This window comes from Sphaeramia orbicularis, chromosome 1, assembly GCF_902148855.1.
Source record: "Sphaeramia orbicularis chromosome 1, fSphaOr1.1, whole genome shotgun sequence".
Taxonomy (NCBI): Eukaryota; Metazoa; Chordata; class Actinopteri; order Kurtiformes; family Apogonidae; genus Sphaeramia; species Sphaeramia orbicularis.
In genome coordinates, this window is record NC_043957.1 from 6,598,217 (window position 1) to 6,617,761 (window position 19,545).

General features: G+C 36.0%; 1 protein-coding gene across 1 annotated transcript in view; it reads right to left on the reverse strand.

The window, feature by feature from the left end:
* mfng (MFNG O-fucosylpeptide 3-beta-N-acetylglucosaminyltransferase) overlaps nucleotides 1-18,704 on the reverse strand; it is a 38,738-nt gene extending 20,034 nt beyond the window's left edge. Inside the window, 4 exon segments of the mRNA XM_030152167.1 lie at nucleotides 958-1,060; nucleotides 3,073-3,118; nucleotides 17,958-18,104; nucleotides 18,107-18,704. Coding sequence (XP_030008027.1) covers nucleotides 958-1,060; nucleotides 3,073-3,118; nucleotides 17,958-18,104; nucleotides 18,107-18,349 — 539 coding nt within the window. The 5' untranslated portion in view covers nucleotides 18,350-18,704.
* Nucleotides 18,705-19,545: the final 841 nt, after the last annotated feature.

A 19,545-nucleotide genomic window follows, 5' to 3' on the forward strand; every position in this document is an offset into this window, starting at 1 on the left:
GTAACAAAGTGGGGCTTGGAACCAAACTGGAGTGCTCTGTGCTTTTTTCTGCCATCTTCATAACGAGACAGCAGTCCCAGTTTCAGTCCCAGTTTCAGTCCCAGTTTTAGTCCCAGTTTCAGTCCCAGTTTCAGTCCCAGTTTCAGTCCCAGTTTTAGTCCCAGTTTCAGTCCCAGTTTCAGTCCCAGTTTTAGTCCCAGTTTCAGTCCCAGTTTCAGTCCCAGTTTTAGTCCCAGTTTCAGTCCCAGTTTCAGTCCCAGTTTTAGTCCCAGTTTCAGTCCCAGTTTCAGTCCCAGTTTTAGTCCCACACCCAACACAAGCTGCTGAGCCAACGCTCTTATGTTTTAGACAAAACACAAATATGAGCACATTAATGAATGTATGGTTTGGTTTCTGAACAGCTGTGTTACAGGCAGTATGTTCCATTTGGACCCTTTGCTTTTTTTTTTTAAGAGCTGGAAGTGATCATATTCAGACAAAAGGGGCGGGGCTATGGCAGGAGTCATGGTTTGGAGTCATGAAAGTATGACAAAGTAATTAATTTTATTTGTATTTATTTATTTGGTTAGTTTCTCAGAAAGTAATGTTTTATTTTTGGATTTCTACTTCTTTCTTCTTGGTTTATCACCACTTTTGTTGAAAACATACAAGTGAGAAATGCGGACTTTAAATCTGAAACCAAAAAAGAAGGAAACGGTTCTCTGTAGTTCCCTCATATGTGCACCTTTTTAAAAAACAAAAACATAAAAGCTGAATATAAGGAGGATTTGAACTCATCCGTCCGTCCTTGTGTATGTGCTTAGACACCGTTCGCACAGATGGACCTGTTTATTGTCTGAGTCCACTTCTGCTGCTGTTCAGCCTGAACCTTCTGTGGGGTCGTTACAGGTTCAGATCTTCAGCCCATCTTTAAATCCAGAGCAGCCTGAATGATAGACAGATCTAAAGCCGTCTCACCTCTTATCAGACGCCATGAAGCCGTCGTATTCTGCAGACATCTTACAGGACAGAGCCTGCTGACTGTGGTCGGACTGACAGCCGGTTTGGACCAGGTTATAACCTGAACACAGTATAAACACCAGCCATTAGAGCGGTTTGGACCAGGTTATAACCTGAACACAGTAAAAACACCGGCCATTAGAGCGGTTTGGACCAGGTTATAACCTGAACACAGTAAAAACACCGGCCATTAGAGCGGTTTGGACCAGGTTATAACCTGAACACAGTATAAACACCGGCCATTAGAGCGGTTTGGACCAGGTTATAACCTGAACACAGTAAAAACACCAGCCATTAGAGCGGTTTGGACCAGGTTATAACCTGAACACAGTATAAACACCAGCCATTAGAGCGGTTTGGACCAGGTTATAACCTGAACACAGTAAAAACACCAGCCATTAGAGCGGTTTGGACCAGGTTATAACCTGAACACAGTAAAAACACCAGCCATTAGAGCGGTTTGGACCAGGTTATAACCTGAACACAGTAAAAACACCAGCCATTAGAGCGGTTTGGACCAGGTTATAACCTGAACACAGTAAAAACACCAGCCATTAGAGCGGTTTGGACCAGGTTATAACCTGAACACAGTATAAACACCAGCCATTAGAGCGGTTTGGACCAGGTTATAACCTGAACACAGTAAAAACACCAGCCATTAGAGCGGTTTGGACCAGGTTATAACCTGAACACAGTATAAACACCAGCCATTAGAGGGATCAGTTAAAGGAGAATATGAACGTACAGGGAGGGAGGGAGGGAGGGAGGAAAAAAGAAAGAAAGAAAGAAAGAAAGAGGGAGGAAGAAAGAAAAGCGAAGGACTTATGGTTTTATGTACAATAGAAATAAACCACAGATAAAAAGAGACTTTAAAGCTGCATCTGACTTTCAGCACTAATTTTTCTCACACCCAAGGACTAGAACCAGTAGAGTCTGGAACCAGCTGAGTCTGGAACCAGTAGAGTCTGGAACCAGTAGAGTCTGGAACCAGTAGAGTCTGGAACCAGCTGAGTCTGGAACCAGTAGAGTCTGGAACCAGCTGAGTCTGGAACCAGTAGAGTCTGGAACCAGCTGAGTCTGGAACCAGTAGAGTCTGGAACCAGTAGAGTCTGGAACCAGTAGAGTCTGGAACCAGCTGAGTCTGGAACCAGTAGAGTCTGGAACCAGTAGAGTCTGGAACCAGCTGAGTCTGGAACCAGTAGAGTCTGGAACCAGCTGAGTCTGGAACCAGAAGAGTCTGGAACCAGTAGAGTCTGGAACCAGCTGAGTCTGGAACCAGTAGAGTCTGGAACCAGCTGAGTCTGGAACCAGTAGAGTCTGGAACCAGCTGAGTCTGGAACCAGAAGAGTCTGGAACCAGTAGAGTCTGGAACCAGCTGAGTCTGGAACCAGAAGAGTCTGGAACCAGCTGAGTCTGGAACCAGTAGAGTCTGGAACCAGTAGAGTCTGGAACCAGCTGAGTCTGGAACCAGCTGAGTCTGGAACCAGCTGAGTCTGGAACCAGTAGAGTCTGGAACCAGCTGAGTCTGGAACCAGTAGAGTCTGGAACCAGCTGAGTCTGGAACCAGAAGAGTCTGGAACCAGTAGAGTCTGGAACCAGCTGAGTCTGGAACCAGTAGAGTCTGGAACCAGTAGAGTCTGGAACCAGCTGAGTCTGGAACCAGTAGAGTCTGGAACCAGTAGAGTCTGGAACCAGCTGAGTCTGGAACCAGTAGAGTCTGGAACCAGCTGAGTCTGGAACCAGTAGAGTCTGGAACCAGCTGAGTCTGGAACCAGCTGAGTCTGGAACCAGTAGAGTCTGGAACCAGCTGAGTCTGGAACCAGTAGAGTCTGGAACCAGCTGAGTCTGGAACCAGCTGAGTCTGGAACCAGCTGAGTCTGGAACCAGTGGACTCTGGACCAGACTCCACTGGTTCCAGACTCAGCTGGTCCAGACTTTGGGTCTGAGTCGGTTCATAGAACACAGAATTGAGTCTGGTTTCCACTGTCTCTATATGTAAAGTGTCATGATCTGATTTGGTGCTATATCAGTAAAATTCGATTTGAATGTGATTTGTCAGAATGTCCTTCGTACCTGCTGAACTGAGGTCTGCATCCTCAGCATCTGTGAAGATAAAAGTCTAGAAAAGAAAAAAGAAAAAAAGAAAGCTTTAACCACAGCTTCTGTCTTTCATCTGTAGCAGAAAACGCCTTCATTAAGACCTGAACACACACAGACACACACACACACACACACAGACACACACACACACACACACACACACTGGATCAATGTTGTTTTGAATGGAACAAATCTGATGTGGCAAAAACAAGGTTCCCCCGCAGTGATTCTAAAAAAATGACTCATATCACAGTAATACACAACACACACACACACACAGCAACACACACACGCACACACACAGCAACACACACACACGCACACACACACAACAACAGACACACAGGCACCTTTTATGGTCCAAAGAGGATGGATGGATGGATGGATGGATGGATGGATGGATGGATAGATAGATAGATAGATAGATAGATAGATAGATAGATAGATAGATAGATAGATAGATAGATAGATAGATAGATAGATAGATAGATAGATAGATAGATAGATAGATAGATAGATAGATCAACACTGACCTCTGGTGGTGGAAAATATAAACACACCTCTAATTAACTCCTTCAGTCAGATCTGTCAAACTCCTGTTAGTTCAGGTTCTACATTCAGACCAGTTGGATCTAAAGCAGATCAGAACCAGTTAAATAATAACAGAACAACCTATAAATGACAACTCTATATTAAAACTCTTTAAATATTGATATTTACAAACTATACAAACAAAAAAGATGTGAATAACCTGAAAAAATAGAACTTTCTCAAGAAAAGTAAGTGCAGTTTGACCAATAATCTGCCTCAGTTTATCATTTCTACATGTTCATTATAGATCAGATCTGAAAAAAAAAACAAAAACACAACATTTAATAACAGGCAGAATATGGGTCAAATTACACTTAAGTTTCTTTAGACATTTCTATTTGTACATTATTTACATTTTATTGTTAAAGTATAGTTTGTTAATGTAAATATTTTCATCATTTAATGATATATTTTTGCACTAAAACAATGACAAAAATTTGGAGTTGTCATTATTTATAGATTATTCTGTTATTATTTTACTGCTCCGGCCCACTGGAGATCAAATGGGGCTGAATTGGCCCCTGAAAAAACATGAGTTTGAGAGCCCTGGCCTAGATACTCAGCTGAGGCTCTTTGTGTTGTTTCATACTTGATTTGTGGGTAAAATGTAAGACCCTAATAGCGTTAGCATATATATGGGATTTCCAATGCATTTTAGCATTGTGCTAATTGCTAGTATTCACATGCGTTTTTTGGATCCGTGGCTAAATTTAAGCTAATGTTGTGCATATTTTGTATAATATAAAGCTATGAAATGTTGTTTTACGTAGCTCTACAAATTCTTTGTTCATAAAAAATGGTTTGTAATGATAATATGCATTTTGTTTTTGTTTGTACAGTTTCCTGGATGTTTATTGAAGCACAGTTAGATAAATGTACAGCTAGTTCTGGAACACTAGTAGTAGTAGTAGTTTTTATTTCAAGCACATATAATCATCAGATAACAAAGAATCATACAACATGGTAAAAAAAAAATAAATAAATTTTTGCGCTTGAAAAGGAGTGGGAAGAAGTATAACTTGTTGACTCCACCCCCTTTTTACAAACTAATAATCAAACTAGTTCCACTCCCTTTACTTTGTTAACACACATTTTCCTCTGTATATTTTTACAATAACACAAAACATCCATACAAACCATTCACATACACTTTTTCAGTCACCTCACACACAATCAGATTTGCATAATCAACCGTTTTTTATATAGACTATAGTATTTATATTAACTTTAAATATTGACTCCATATTGTTTCATATCCAATATGACCCAAAGGGTTTAGGCTGAAGTACACACTTATTTTGCCTAACCCTATTTACAATTAACACAGAGTTTCCACATGAAAACAAACAAACAAGCAAAAAAAAAATTTCAATGTAATCATTGCTAATATCCAACAGAAGAGAATACATATTTAATTTAATTCAAGTAAGACAGAATAATGTTTATTAGTTAGTGTTAACACTGTCATTTATATAAAACTTCAGTTTTATGAAGCAATTAAATTAAAGCATTCAACAGAAAATATGACAGCTCGCATTCACATGGGTTTTGTGGATCCATGGCTAACTTTAAGCTAATGTTGTGCATATTTTACATAATATAAAGCCATGATATGTTATTTTATGGCCGTATATCTGACACCTGTGGTTTGAGGACAGTGTTTTACTGTATCCAAACCCATCCATCTTGTCCTATTAGCCGTCTCTTTGTCTCAAACTGCCTTTAAATTTTCTATTTAGTTGTTTTATTAGTGATCGAGTACTTCTTCTCCTAAAGGGCCTGTTTTATTTATTTATTTATTTTCACTCTCGTCCATCCCTTCTTCTCATCCCTCCATCGACACAGGAGAAGTAATGAGTGGCCTGGATCAATCTGCCCAACCTCCATCACCATGACAACCACCGCCTCCACCTACTTCAATAATGAGCCGCTACCACAATTAGTTTCCTCTCCTCCGGTCATAAGTCAGTGTAAAGTACCGGCAGTGGAATCAGTCAACCTGGGTTCAGGAGCAGAATGGATGGAGTTTGGAAGGGGGGGGTTCAGACGGAGCTGCATAAATCCCTGCTTGTTTTTCATGCATTTAAAGAGCTATTAGGTAAGATTTGTACTGCGCCGTGGCGCAAAATGACTGTAAAATATGTCTATGAGGGGTTTTGATCAATACTTTAGTGATTCCCCAGGTGGCTGATGGGAAATCAAGCTTTCATACAGAACATTTGGACTCTCACTATTGTCCACTGGGGGGGTTTGAAGTGCCTCGGGGAACTTTAGTGAGAGTAATTGAGGGCAGTGAAAATCATTGTATAATTTAATTAGTTCATCCGTGTAGATTTATCCACCTGCTCCAGGGATTCGAACCAAAGACCCGACCGTTACAGGAATTTACTCCCAACACACTGGTGGCTGTTAAATTACAGGATCGAATCTGTTTTTTTTTTCAGTCAAAACAATAATAAAAGATGCGGTAGATGATGTTGTGAAGTAGTCAGAGGCGTTCGCTGATGAAAATGTATTTGATGTTTCGCATAAATCATTTACATTATGTTCAGTGAAGGAGCTTTAGCGTGTGTCAAGGTCAAGTTTATTAGTATAGCACATTTAAAATAATGCTGTGTTCCAGGCCAGTTTTTGAGCCTGTAAGTCACGACTTCAAACCACAAGTCACGACTTTGTAACGTTCCAGGCAAGTCACACCAAACTGCCTGAGCGCAAGGAACTGTGGGAGTTAGATGTAAACAAACCAGCATGGTGGAGCGTACGTTATGCTCATTTACAATCATTTCTATCGCCAAAGGTGTTTGTTCTTTGGTTGTTTGAGGGAAACAGAGGCAAGAGAAGCTGTTCTACCATTTAGTTTCAAGTTTCTAGTTTATTTGTCATGTGCGTTCAGGTACAAGTACCATGGCAATGAAACACAGTGTGCCACGGCTCTCTCTCCGCCTAATATTGAAAAATAAATAACAACCAAATAACAATAACAATCACAGCAACAATAAAAATACTTAACAATAAAAAGCACGAGCCCCCCTACTGTAAAATAAAAACACTAAATAAATAAATACAATTATAAAAACTGGAAGTCAGACTGCAGGTTCCCAGCTACCTTCTTCTAGCTGAGCCGCTGTTCATCAGTCGAGTAACATGAGGAAAAAAACTGTTTTTGAAGCGAGTAGTCCAGGTTTTAATACTTTGTAAACGTTTCCCTGACGGTAGATAATTAAAGAGTCTGTGCAGGATGACTTGTGTCCTGTATGATGCCCAGTGCCTTTTTCCTGCGGTGGTTTGTGTAGATGTCCTGTAGTGATGGTAATAATGGTGCTCCAATGATTCTTAATGCCGATTTGACTGTTCTGATCAGGAGTGTGTGGTCGTGTGATGTAATGTTCCTCAACCATACCAGTATACTGCCAGTCAGAAGGCTTTCTATTGTGCTGCGATAAAAGTTGATGAGTGTTTTTGTTGACAAACCATATTTTAACAGACATCTCAGAAAGAACAGTCTCTGGTGTGCTTTTTTTATGTTAATTTTATATTTGGATTCATATTTGGTATTAATTCATTCATGTACTTAATGGACTGAAAACTAGCTAATGCTAGAGCAGCTGCTGATTATGCAGAACATTTGCAGATAAATAATGTCAGAACAATAACTTGTTTTAATAAACAATTTGCATAAATGCCGCATCCATGGGGGGATACGTGACGTCAGAACTCAGAACTGGGAGTACATCGATCTAGTACGAGTTCACGGGTGGGAAGTCACAGGTCTGACATAAAAATAAACAAAAATTTTGATAAATGTTATGAGAGAATTTAAAACCAAAGCAAAACATTCATGAATTTTAAGGAAAGAGGATAAAAACAACAGAAAAAATCCACAAATTTTGAGAGAAGCTAAAAAAAAGGTGAAATTTCCACAAATATTAATGACAGATGCTAGAAACGAGTGTGAACTGGTGAGAAAATGAAAACCAGGTGATAAAATCAGATCAGATCAATAAACCACCTGTGGTCTGTTTCTAAACTATATGGACATAAATATATGGACACATCATGTCTACAGCTGTCAGATGTCCTGTTCAGGAGGATCGGACATACAGCAGAAACATCAATATTCTATAAAGAAATGCTAAAAATAAGCAAAACTTTCCCAAACTCTAAAAAGAAGAGACTAAAAACTAGGTCGCAAAAAAAATTACAGAGAAGATAAAAATAAACAAAAAATTTGATAAATGTTATGAGAGAATTAAAAAGCAAAGCCAAACATTCATGAATTGTAAAGAAAGAGGATAAAAATAATAGAAAAATTCCACAAATTTTGAGAGAGAAGCTAAAAAAAAAGCTAAAATGTCCACAAATATTAATGACAGATGCTAGAAATGAATGTGAACTGATGAGAAAATGAAAACCAGGTGATCAGATCAGATCTATAAACCACCTGTGGTCTGTTTATGAACTATATGGACATAAATATGTGGACACAACATGTCTCCAGCTGTAAAATGTCCTGTTCATGAGGATCAGACACAGAAACATCAATATTAATAATCAATATAATATCTATCCCATAATATAAAACTCTATTCTGACATTAGTCCTTATTGTTTTTATATTCCAGACCCCTGTTAGAAAAGAAGCACCTGAATTCAACGTGTCCACATACTTTTGTCCATTTGTGTCTGAGTTCGGTCATTATACTATGAGGCTAATGTACGCATGTGTTTAATTTCAGCTCTTTCTAATGAAGTTAAATAGTTTAGTCTCTGCTTGGAAGTGACTTTTCACCCTGGAAAAGAACAGCTCTTTGTGACGTAGGCGTGTGTTCTTGTGCTGATGTTTGTGTTGGAGGAGTTTAGCTGAAGTTCACTCTGTTCTGCAGTCGGTTTCTCCACTTCCTGTTCTATGACCAGTTTCCGTCTCAGTATTGTTAACGCAGTCGCTGCTTCCCTTTGGCCCAGACGACCTGAATGCACCACTTCCTGTCAAAGCCTCAACGTTTCTGTGCATATTTGTGTGTATGTTGTGTAGATAACAAACTCCAATCCTGTCTTTTGTATTAAAGCCACTGGTGAAATTTGCTTTGAGAAACTTTTAACCCGTAAAGACCCACTTCTACTTTTGTACCAGTTCACAGCTTTATTTTTCTCTATGTTTAACCTTTCTTAACCCTGTAAAATCTGACCCATCAAAAACTAGCTACAAAATTCAAATTTTTGGGAACTGAGATGTTTATTACACCTATTAACAAAATCCAAGCAAAACATTTTGCCAAATAAATTTGTTTGATATATTTATGTGTCACATTTGATACACTGGGCGTTTTTATAAAGCACCTTATATACACTACAAACAAAAAGTTAAGGATATTTCTCTTTTTTTGTCTTTTTTTTTTTGGTCATTTTTGCCATTTGTAAATAAAACTATGCCTGGTCATTAAAAAAAACGTGTTTCAATTCAATTCACACACAAAAAAGTAAAAAGCGCTGTGCAAGAATCCCAACTGAAAAAAATAGCCCAGAAATGTAAAACATCCTTAACTTTTTGTTTGTAGTGTACCTGCAGTATCAAATCTGATACACGTTTTTAAGACAATTTAACTGAGCTATAAAGAATCAATTATCAAGTAACTATGCATTGTTTCAGTTAAAGAATAACAATATAAATGTTCTTCTTAACATAACTTTTGAAAATTACCAAAGACTTTTTTGTTAAATGTGTGTGGATGATTTAACGATAGTGGCCATAATGAATAAGGCAAAAAAAAAGTCCTTCCACTGGCTGCAGTGGGATGATAATCCAATTACTCTCTTCCCTTACTGTGAACAGTTTCTTAGTTCCATCCACCAGAAACAAACCATGTGTTTACAAACAGGGCCGGGAAGGAACTCGGGTATCTTTGGAATTTTGTCGCGACGTGCATTGTGGGAAACGGTAGGTTCACACAGCCGCCTGACAGCAGCAGCAGCAGCGCAACCATATGATATTATATGGATGAAACAAACACGACACGGAAACGGCTGGAGCTCCGCTTCCCTCTAGCTGTTTCCGCGTTGTGTTTGTTGCAGCTGCTGCTGCCAGGCGGAGCTCCGCTTGCTCTGCTTGCTCCGCTTCCACGCTTCAGCCATTTCTGCGTTGTGTTGGTTTCATCCATATAATATCACATGGTTGTGCTGTCACTGCTGCTGCTGCCAGGCGGCAGGGCGAGCCTCCGCTTCCCACAGTGCACATCATGACAAAATTCCTCAGATGCCCGAGTTCCCTCCTGGCTCTGAATGTAAACAAATGGTTTGTTTATAGTGGATGGAACTAAGAAACTGTTCGGCATAATGCAAGAGATTCAGGTGAGTAATGACAGACAGATGAACAGATTCATGATACTGAGGATATGACTGAGGATGGACAGATCTGATGAAAAATTGGTGATGAAAGTCTCCCACAGCTTTAAGGAAAGTATTGATCTTGTTGATTAGATAGAGGTCTCAGAACCTGGCGTAGCAAATATGATACAAATGGTTTTATAGGGTTAAGTGATTTGTCATCATTTATTACAAAATTATCCTCTGTATTTTACGGAGCTTTTTTAAAAAGTGAAAATCAGGTATTTTCTTATATTTAATTCACTGATCATGTAGATGTTCATTAAAGCTCAGATTACAGTTGAGGGTTATTATATCAAAAACAGAGAAAAGTGAATAAACAGTGTCTTTTTCAACAAATCTGTCTTTAACTGAACATAAACCCAGTGTGTCCATCCACTGTCATTGATCCAACTCCATGGGTTTTACTGGTGAATCAATGTTGTAGAAGATGACAGTGTTTCCATGGTAACTATGGAGCCTCTGAACGTCCACATGGGTCATATCTGATGACCATGAACAGATTCTACCAGTGCCTTCCTCTTTCACTCTTAGAATCGAGCCTTGACAGTAAAACCACAGTGGATGGAAAAACAGAAGCAAACGGATCATCACTAACTTATTATTTCTGCTCATGCGTTTCAGTTATTTATAAAAACTGAATTAACTCTAAATCAAAGCAAATGTCTCCACATGATTCGCTCTTTGCACAAATGAAGGACTTATGTCAAATCTTACAGCAAGACACTGATCTGTAACCAGGAGCAGATGTTTCATCTGAAGATGGGTTTATAAGGAGCATTTTTGTGATGTTCAAGAGTCCGCTGTGGTTCTGACAGGTGCCGACCACTGTGTCTAATTCCACCAAGCATCTGAGGAAGCTGCTTGGACTGAAAAAAGTCCAATTTCCAAATTAGTGAAACCTTTTTAGCCTCAGACAAACAGAGAAACCACAGGCACGACAATGAGGAAGATATTGAGAGGGAGGGGTTTGTGTTGGAGAACAGTGGGTCTCAGATGAGCCGGCACTATTTTAGAACACTGGGGGATGTTTTCAGCTGCACATGGGTTTAAAAGGAGGCAGTAGGATAGAATAGAATAGAATAGAATAGAATAGAATAGAATAGAATAGAATAGAATAGAATAGAATAGAATAGAATAGAATTATTTTTGTTTGTTTTGTTTATTTTTATTGATATTGATTTTCTTATAACTATATCCTGATGTGTCAATGTAAAATGTTTAATGGGTGAGAAGAAAGAAAAAACAATAAAAAGTGAATCACAAAAAAGAATAGAATAGAGTAGAATAGAATAGAATAGAATAGAATAGAATAGAATAGAATAGAATTATTTTTGTTTGTTTGTATGTCTTTTTGTTGTTTTTGTGGGGTTTTTTGGTTGCTGTTTTGTCTTGTTTGCTTTTTTTGGCATTTGATTGTCGTATTTTTATTGATACATTTTCTTATAACTATATCCTGAAGTATCAATGTAAAATTTTTAATGGATGAAAAGAAAGAAAAAAAAAACCAATAAAAAGTGAATCACAAAAAAGAATAGAATAGAAAAAAATAGAATACAATTATTTTTGTTTGTTTTGTTTATTTTTATTGATACTGATTTTCTTATAACTATATCCTGATGTGTCAATGTAAAATTTTTAATGGGTGAAAAGAAAGAAAAAAACAATAAAAAGTGAATCACAAAAAAGAATAGAATAGAATAGAATAGAATAGAATAGAATAGAATAGAATAGAATAGAATAGAATAGAAAAAATTAGAAGAGAATGTGTTTATTGTCATTGTACAGGTACAACAAAATTGAAAGGTGCAATTGTCCTAGGTGCCGTAAAAAGTATAAATAATGTATATAAGAGTATAAAAACTAAAATATAAAAGAAAAACCGTGACGGCATAAATATGAAAAAAAAAAAAGAAAAAAAAGAAAAAAAAGAAACAGCATAAAAAAGTGTCACCAGAAGTATGAAAGAAGAATAAAACATCATCATTTGCAATAGGCACCACTAGAGAGTTGTCTCTTTTAATTTGGTTGTACATATGTACAATGACAATAAAGGCATTCTATCATATACCTGGTAGGCAGTAGTCTGTAATCTGGAGTCAACTCTGGGTCTGGACTGGGTTCAGGGTCAACTCCAGTCCATCTAGACCAGGGCCATGGTTATAAAAACCTCTGAACGTCCAAATGGGTCATATCTGATGGCCATGAAAACATGAATAACTGCATTTTACACCAATTATCGATCCACAGCTATTAAACAGTGTAAATCAGTGGATTGTTTTAGTTTCTGGTGGATATTTAGGTCTTTGAGGGTTAAATGAACAACAATGTTATTAAATCTATATTTGGAACTTTTGATTTTTTTTACAAAACAAGATAATTTCCCCCCTAAAATAAACAAAAAACGCAAAAAAAATCAGCTGTTTATATGGAAGGAATGTGTAATTTTTATCTGCAAAACCCACTAAACTACTGATGTAGATGAGATTTAATGAGAATATGACTTTCCTTCAAACTCAACTACATATAAATTCAAAGAAAAATGGACTTTTACAGCAAAATCTCTCATTAACTGAACATAAATCAAGTGTGTGTATGAGTGTCCATGTCAATAACTGTTGTAAAATACAGTTCTTCATCTTTTCATGGTCATCAGATATGACCCATTTGGACGTTCAGAGGCTCCGTAGTTACTGTGGAAACACTGTCATCTTCTACAACAGTGATTCACCAGTAAAACCCATGGAGTTGGATCAATGACAGTGGATGGACACACTGGGTTTATGTTCAGTTAATATATTCTGCTGAAAAAGTCATTTTTTCTTGGGATTTATATGTAGCTGAGTTTGAAGGAAAGTCATATTCTCATTAAATCTTATTTACATCAGTAGTTGAGTGGCTTTTGCAGATTATATCAATGTAAACATCACACATTCCGTCCATATAAACAGCTGATTTTTTTTGCATTTTTTGTTTATTTTAGGGGGAAAATGATCTTGTTTTATAAAAAATTAAAAGTCCCAAATGTAAATTTAATAACATTATTGTTCATTTAACCCTCAAAGACCTAAATATCCACCAGAAACTACAACAATCCACTGATTTATAATGTTTAGTAGCTGTGGATCCAATAATTGGTGTAAAATACAGTTCTTCATCTTTTCATGGTCATCAGATATGACCCATTTGGACGTTCAGAGGCTCCATAGTTACCATGAAATCACCGTCATCTTCTACAACATTGATTCACCAGTAAAACCCATGGAGTTGGATCAATGACAGTGGGTGGACACACTGGGTTTATGTTCAGTTAATGAGAGATTGGACTGAAAAAGCAACTTTTTCTTCAGTTTTCTCTGTTCTGATATAATGTCAGTTGAATTTGAAGGCTTTGGGGTGCCTCAGGGTTCTATTTTGGATCCTTGTTTCTTTGTATACACTGCACTATCATTGTTTTGTGAATGATGTGCAAATCTACTTGCCCCTTAAAGTAAAAATTAAAGCCAGTGTGCAGGTCCTGTTGGACTATCTGCAGGATGTCATCTGTCATCTTCTACAACATTAATTCACCAGTAAAACCCATGGACTGGGATCAATGACAGTGGATGGACACACTGGGTTTATGTTCAGTTAATGATGAAAAAAAGATAAAAAATGATAAAAAACTTTACAAAGTTCTAATAACATGAAAACATAAGCAAAAAATTTACCGGAAATTAAGTAAAAAAAAAAAAACAACTACCAAAAAATGAACAGAATTAGCAAACATGATCAATAAAAGGAACATAAATTTCAAATAAATCAACAATATAATAAGTAACATGGACAAAATACACCACAACCTGAACGAAATTGAAGAAAAAATAATAAGAGCCAACAAGATGTGGAAACCTTACCAAAACAGCTAACAAAATATTATGTTCAGTCATGACAGATTGGACTGAAAAGACACTTTTTTCTTCAGTTTTCTCAACTTTTGCTCAACTTTAATCTGAGCTTTAATGAACATCTACATCATCAGTGAATTAAAATGTAAGAAAATACATGAGTTTCACAGAGAAATGCAAATATGGAGGACTATTATCTAACAAATGGTGGTAAATTCCCTTAGAAATGCTAAATATAGAGGAAAATCATTTGGGAACTGCCCCAAAAGTAGCTCTGGGTCTTTATGGGTTAATGTAATTCGGCAAAGATGGAAGGAAGAGTTTTCCTTTTAACATTGTTTGAATCTCAGTCTTTTCTCTCTTAGTTTCTCTTGTTGATCATTTATTGATCATTGTATTTGGAATAAATATTTAAAGTGCATACAAATATTATAGTCTATATTAAAAACAGTTGATTATGTAAATCTGACTGTGTGTGAGGTGACTAAAAAACTGTATGTGATTGGTTTGCACGGATGTTTTGTGTTATTGTAAAAATACACAGAGGAAAATGTGTTAACAAAGCAAAGAAAGCGGATCTAGTTTAATTATTACCCTGTAAAAAAAATAAACAAACCTAAAAAAACAGTAATATTCCAGCAGCAGGGGTGCCGAAAAAATACTGTTAAATAATGGAAAATAACCATCTCATAAAAATACGGTAATTTTCCATAATTAAAACACAGTTTTTTGCCCTAACTTTACATGAGATTTTGCTTTTCTTTTCTTTTTTTTTTTCTTAATTTTTAATGTTTGATAAAGAATATTTACATGCATTAAAACAATCAAATTCCCTATAAATATATATATAAATAATTTTCAATTAGACTAAGTTGTCCAATCCACTGATAAAAACTGTATTTGGACAGTTTATCAGTGCTTATACATGTTATACATTCACAAACATTTATTCAACATTTTTGTTGTGAAACTTCCTGTAATTACACAAGATATTTGTCAATTAACAAACAAGTCTGGTTAAACTGACAGAACAAATACTTCTTTTACGGTTAATTGTCAGTAATTTTATCTTGTTTTATTTATTTATTTATTTATTACAGTATTAAACTTTAAATTAACAGTTTAATCTCATAAATACAAAAAAAAAAAAAACAGTTTGTGAAAATATGATACATTTGCAAATGTATTTTAACTGTATTTTTCTGTGAAAAAAGAAAAAAAATATTTTAAAAAATGGAAATTTTATGGTTATTCACAGTAAAAGTTTTTTCGTGTTATTTTTCATTTGACATGTAAAATCAGTCTGTTTTTGTCATTTCATTGATATTTTCCTGTATCTTAAAAATACAGGAAAAATCTGTAAAATAAACAGTGAAAATTCTGTTAAATTACAGATTTTTTTTTACAGTGTAGTTTGTAAAAAAAAGGGGGTGGGGGTCAATCAGTTATACTTCTTCCCACTCCTTTTCGAGCACAGAAAAATTGTATTTATTATTTATTTTTGACCACGCTGTATGATTCTTTGTTATCTGATGATTCTATGTGCTCGAAATAAACGACTACTGCTAATACTAGTAGTAGTGATCCAGTAAAACCAGTCAATAATTAAATGAGTTGCACATGTAGTTTTTGGTAGAGTCCCTGTCCATGTGCATCCGAACAGGTGGAGGATGTTCTCCTGTAGCTCACTACATGTTTCAGAAAGATTTTATCTGCATGTTGTCACCATATGTCGCCATTTAACTGGCAATCTAAGCAAGGACACTTCATCAGCCAAGTAAAAAAAAAAAAGAAACAAACTGCTGACAACTGTGAAGAAGGAAGGAAGTGAAGGGTTTCATTTCATCAGACTGCAGCACATGTCTGACACTGGGGATGTTTCGAAGCACATGCAGGAAATAGACCCACAACCTTTAACCTGATCACCACTTACACCAGAAACTTTTTCTATCTGTAAATTCTCAAAAAGGACATATTGTTAGTTAATTTATTTTCAGTTACATATGTGTTTCAAAACAACAGAAGAAGAAGAAGGAAATAATATGATTTGACTGAAAAAGACTCAGGCAGAAGCAACTTTACAGCTGAAGCTGCACAATACATGGTGTCAGATAGAAAGAAATATGTTTGTTTTTCAATTACAGCCAAAACTGTCAAATATAGATGCATATAATGTGAAGTACACTGCTTAAGTTTTAAATTAGCACTATTCCACAGTTCAACCCCTTTAAAAGAAATAGCTACATCTTCTTTTAACCTCTTTTTTTTTTTTTTTATCTTTTTCTAACATACATTTGCATCCATCTCTAAACTCGTATTTACTTTTGCACACATTGTTTTTTTTTGCTTGAAACATGATTTGCATTGCTGTATAATAAACCAAATTTAAACTTCAAAAGATGACCATTTAAAAATGGTCTGATCATAATATAATACAGGGGTGTCAAACATGTGGCCCGGGGGCCAAATGCATCCCGCCAAAGGTTCCAGTCCGGCCCATGGGATGTTTTTGCCAAGTCAAAAATTCCACAGTCTTGAATTGAATTAAGCAAAAAAAAAAAAAAAAAAAAAAAAAGCTTGAATTAAGGAAAAAATGTTGAATTAAGCAAAAAAAAACAAACAAAAAAAACCCCTTCAATTAAGTAAAAAAAAAAGTCTTGAATTAAGCAAAAAAAAAAAAAAAAATCTTGAATTTAGCAAAAAATCTTGAATTAACAACTTTAAATTTTTGTCTTCGTTTTAGAGCAAAAAATAACATTAAATTATGAAAATATTCATATTTACAAACTATCCTGTAACAATAAAATGTGAATAACCTGAACAAATATGAACAACCTGAAATGTCTAAAGAAAATTCAGCCCAGTTTGAACTCTTTTCTTCCTGTTCCTCAGTGTTTAGTGTCTTTGTAGATCTGATCCAGAATGCACATGGACAAATGAGAAGTGGAGGCAGAATATTGTTAAATTTGCACAGATTTTTCTTAAGAAATTTCAGTTTTTTCAGGTTATTCACATCTTTTTTGTTTGGGTAGTTTATAAAAGTAAGTATTTTCATAATTTAATAGGTTTTTTTTTCTTTACCCTAAAACAAAGACAAAAATTTGGAGTTGTCATTATATATATGTTATTATGTTATTAATTCCTTGGTTCGACCCACTGGTGCAGTGGCCCAGAGGTACAACAGCCCAAAAAATTATCCACTATAAGAAAAAAAAAATCATCCACGTTTTCAATTAAGGGGGCGCTGTTTCCCCGGAAGGTCTCTTGCCTTAAAATTAAGGCCACCACAAAAAATTAAAAGCATAGGCTGAAAAGTTTTAAGATAATTTTTTGGGCTATTGGATAATTTTTTTGGGCTGTTCTCTTTTTTTTCTTATAGTGGATAATTTTTTGGGCCTGTGGATAATTTTTTTGGGCTGTTCACTTTTTTTTTCTTATAGCGGATAATTTGGGGGGCTGTTCTCTTTTTTTTCTTATAGTGGACAATTTTTTGGGCTGTTCTCTTTTTTTTCTTATAGTGGATAATTTTGGAGCTAGTGGATAAGTTTTGGGGCTGCTCTCTTTTTTTTCTTATAGTGGATAATTTTGGGGGCTGTTCTCTTTTTTTTCTTATAGTGGATAATTTTTGGAGCAGGTGGATAATTTTTGGGGCTGTTGCACCTCTGGGCCACCGTACACTTGAGATTAAATCAGGTTGAATGTGGCCCCTGAAGGGAAATGAGTTTGAGAGCCCTGATATAATATAATATAATATAATATAATATAATATAATATAATATAATATAATATAATGTCACAGTTTAATTTGATGGTTTATTTCAACTTTTGAATAAAGGATAAATAAAAGTGCTTGGGTTTTTTTTTTTTTTGTTTTTTTTATACAATATATAAACTCATCTAATGGTACTTCTGAAGTCCTGTGAATCTCGGGGGAAGGGGAATACTCTGGTTGACTTCATTTTACCTTCTGCTCTTAAGATATTTGACTAAAAACACTCACGTGCGCTTTGGTTTTGGAGATCCACGTCTCCAAAAGCAGCGCCAGACGCGTCTTATGGAACTTCCCGGTGGTTTTCACAGCGATGTAGATATCCTCCACCTTCAGTGTGGACCGGGTGACACGGGCCTCCTCGGACTCTGCCCCGTTTGGACATTTGGGGTTTGCGGGCTGAGGCTGCCGCTGGTGTTTAAAGCCGCGTCTTGTGCGTCTTTACGCACGGATGGAGGAGCCTGCTGGATGGAGCGGTGGAGCGCACCGGGGGGGCGCGCGCCGTCAACCAGGCTGAGTTTGGGGAGGCTGCTGGTGCGTAAGTGGAAATCCACATAAAGGATGATGAAGACGGTGAAGATCAGAACGGGCAGCCTCCGACGCATCCATCTCTTCTTTTGCATCGTAAAAAAAAAAAAAAAAAGTGTTAAATCCACCAAGAGATGATCCCGTCGGTTAAAGTCGACCTCGTTTTCTTCATTTTTGGTCTAATTTCGTCGCAGCTTCCCCTTCACATCCACGTCTTCCTCTTTTATAAACATCCCATCGTGGTTCCTCCTCAGTAAACTAACTCTAAATTACGCGCATGGCTGAAACACCGACCGTTCACATTAATGAATGAAATCAAATGTAAACCTCATTTTCCTCCGTTCTGCAGACTTCACCTGCTCTCATTTTCTAAAAACTTCTACCTCATCCATATGTCTGACTTGGTCTCAGTCGCAGCTCTGCCCACCAAACTTATGAAAAGTGTCAAGTTAGACGGAAGCAAGCGCTCAGACTTCCGCTTAAAGATAAAATACACCAAAACAGTGAGAAGGACAAGACACTTCCGGTTTAATCTGCCTTTATACGGAAGAACATCAGGGCCACTGGGGGGGGAGGGGGGGGGATTAAGGTCCAGTATAGTTTTTTGGTTATTATTCTGAGGGGAAAAAAATAATTCTAAGATTAAAATCAGAATGCAGAGAAAAAAGTCAGAATTCAGATAAAAAAGTCAGAATTCAGACTTTTGAAATATCAAAATAAGGTCCAATATAGTTTTATTTTATTATTATTATTGTTATTATTCTGAGAAAAAAGTCAGAATTCTTAGAAAAAAAAAGTCAGAATTCAAACTGTCAAAATATCAAAATAAGGTTCAATATAGTTATTATTATTATTATTATTATTATTATTATTATTATTATTATTATTATTATTATTATTATTATTATGAGAAAAAAAGTCCAAATTCAGACTTTTGACATATCAAAATGAGGTCCAATATAGGTGTTTTATTATTATTCTGAGAAAAAAAGTCAGAATTAAATTATTAATAATATTAATAATTAAAATAAATATATTAACATATTAAAAAATATATTGGACCTTATTATATATTTTTATTTTTTATTTATTTATTTATTTATTTTGCAATGTCCCTCATCCTCTTCCGTAGCCTTATATAAACACATACTGTTAAAAAACAAAACAAAACAAAACAAAAAACTGTAGAATTAACACCAAAAAGTTGTAAAATTGCAACATAAAAAAACTCTAAGTGAAATAACAATGCAACGTTGTTTATTTGAAAAGAATTTTATGTTACGATTAAATC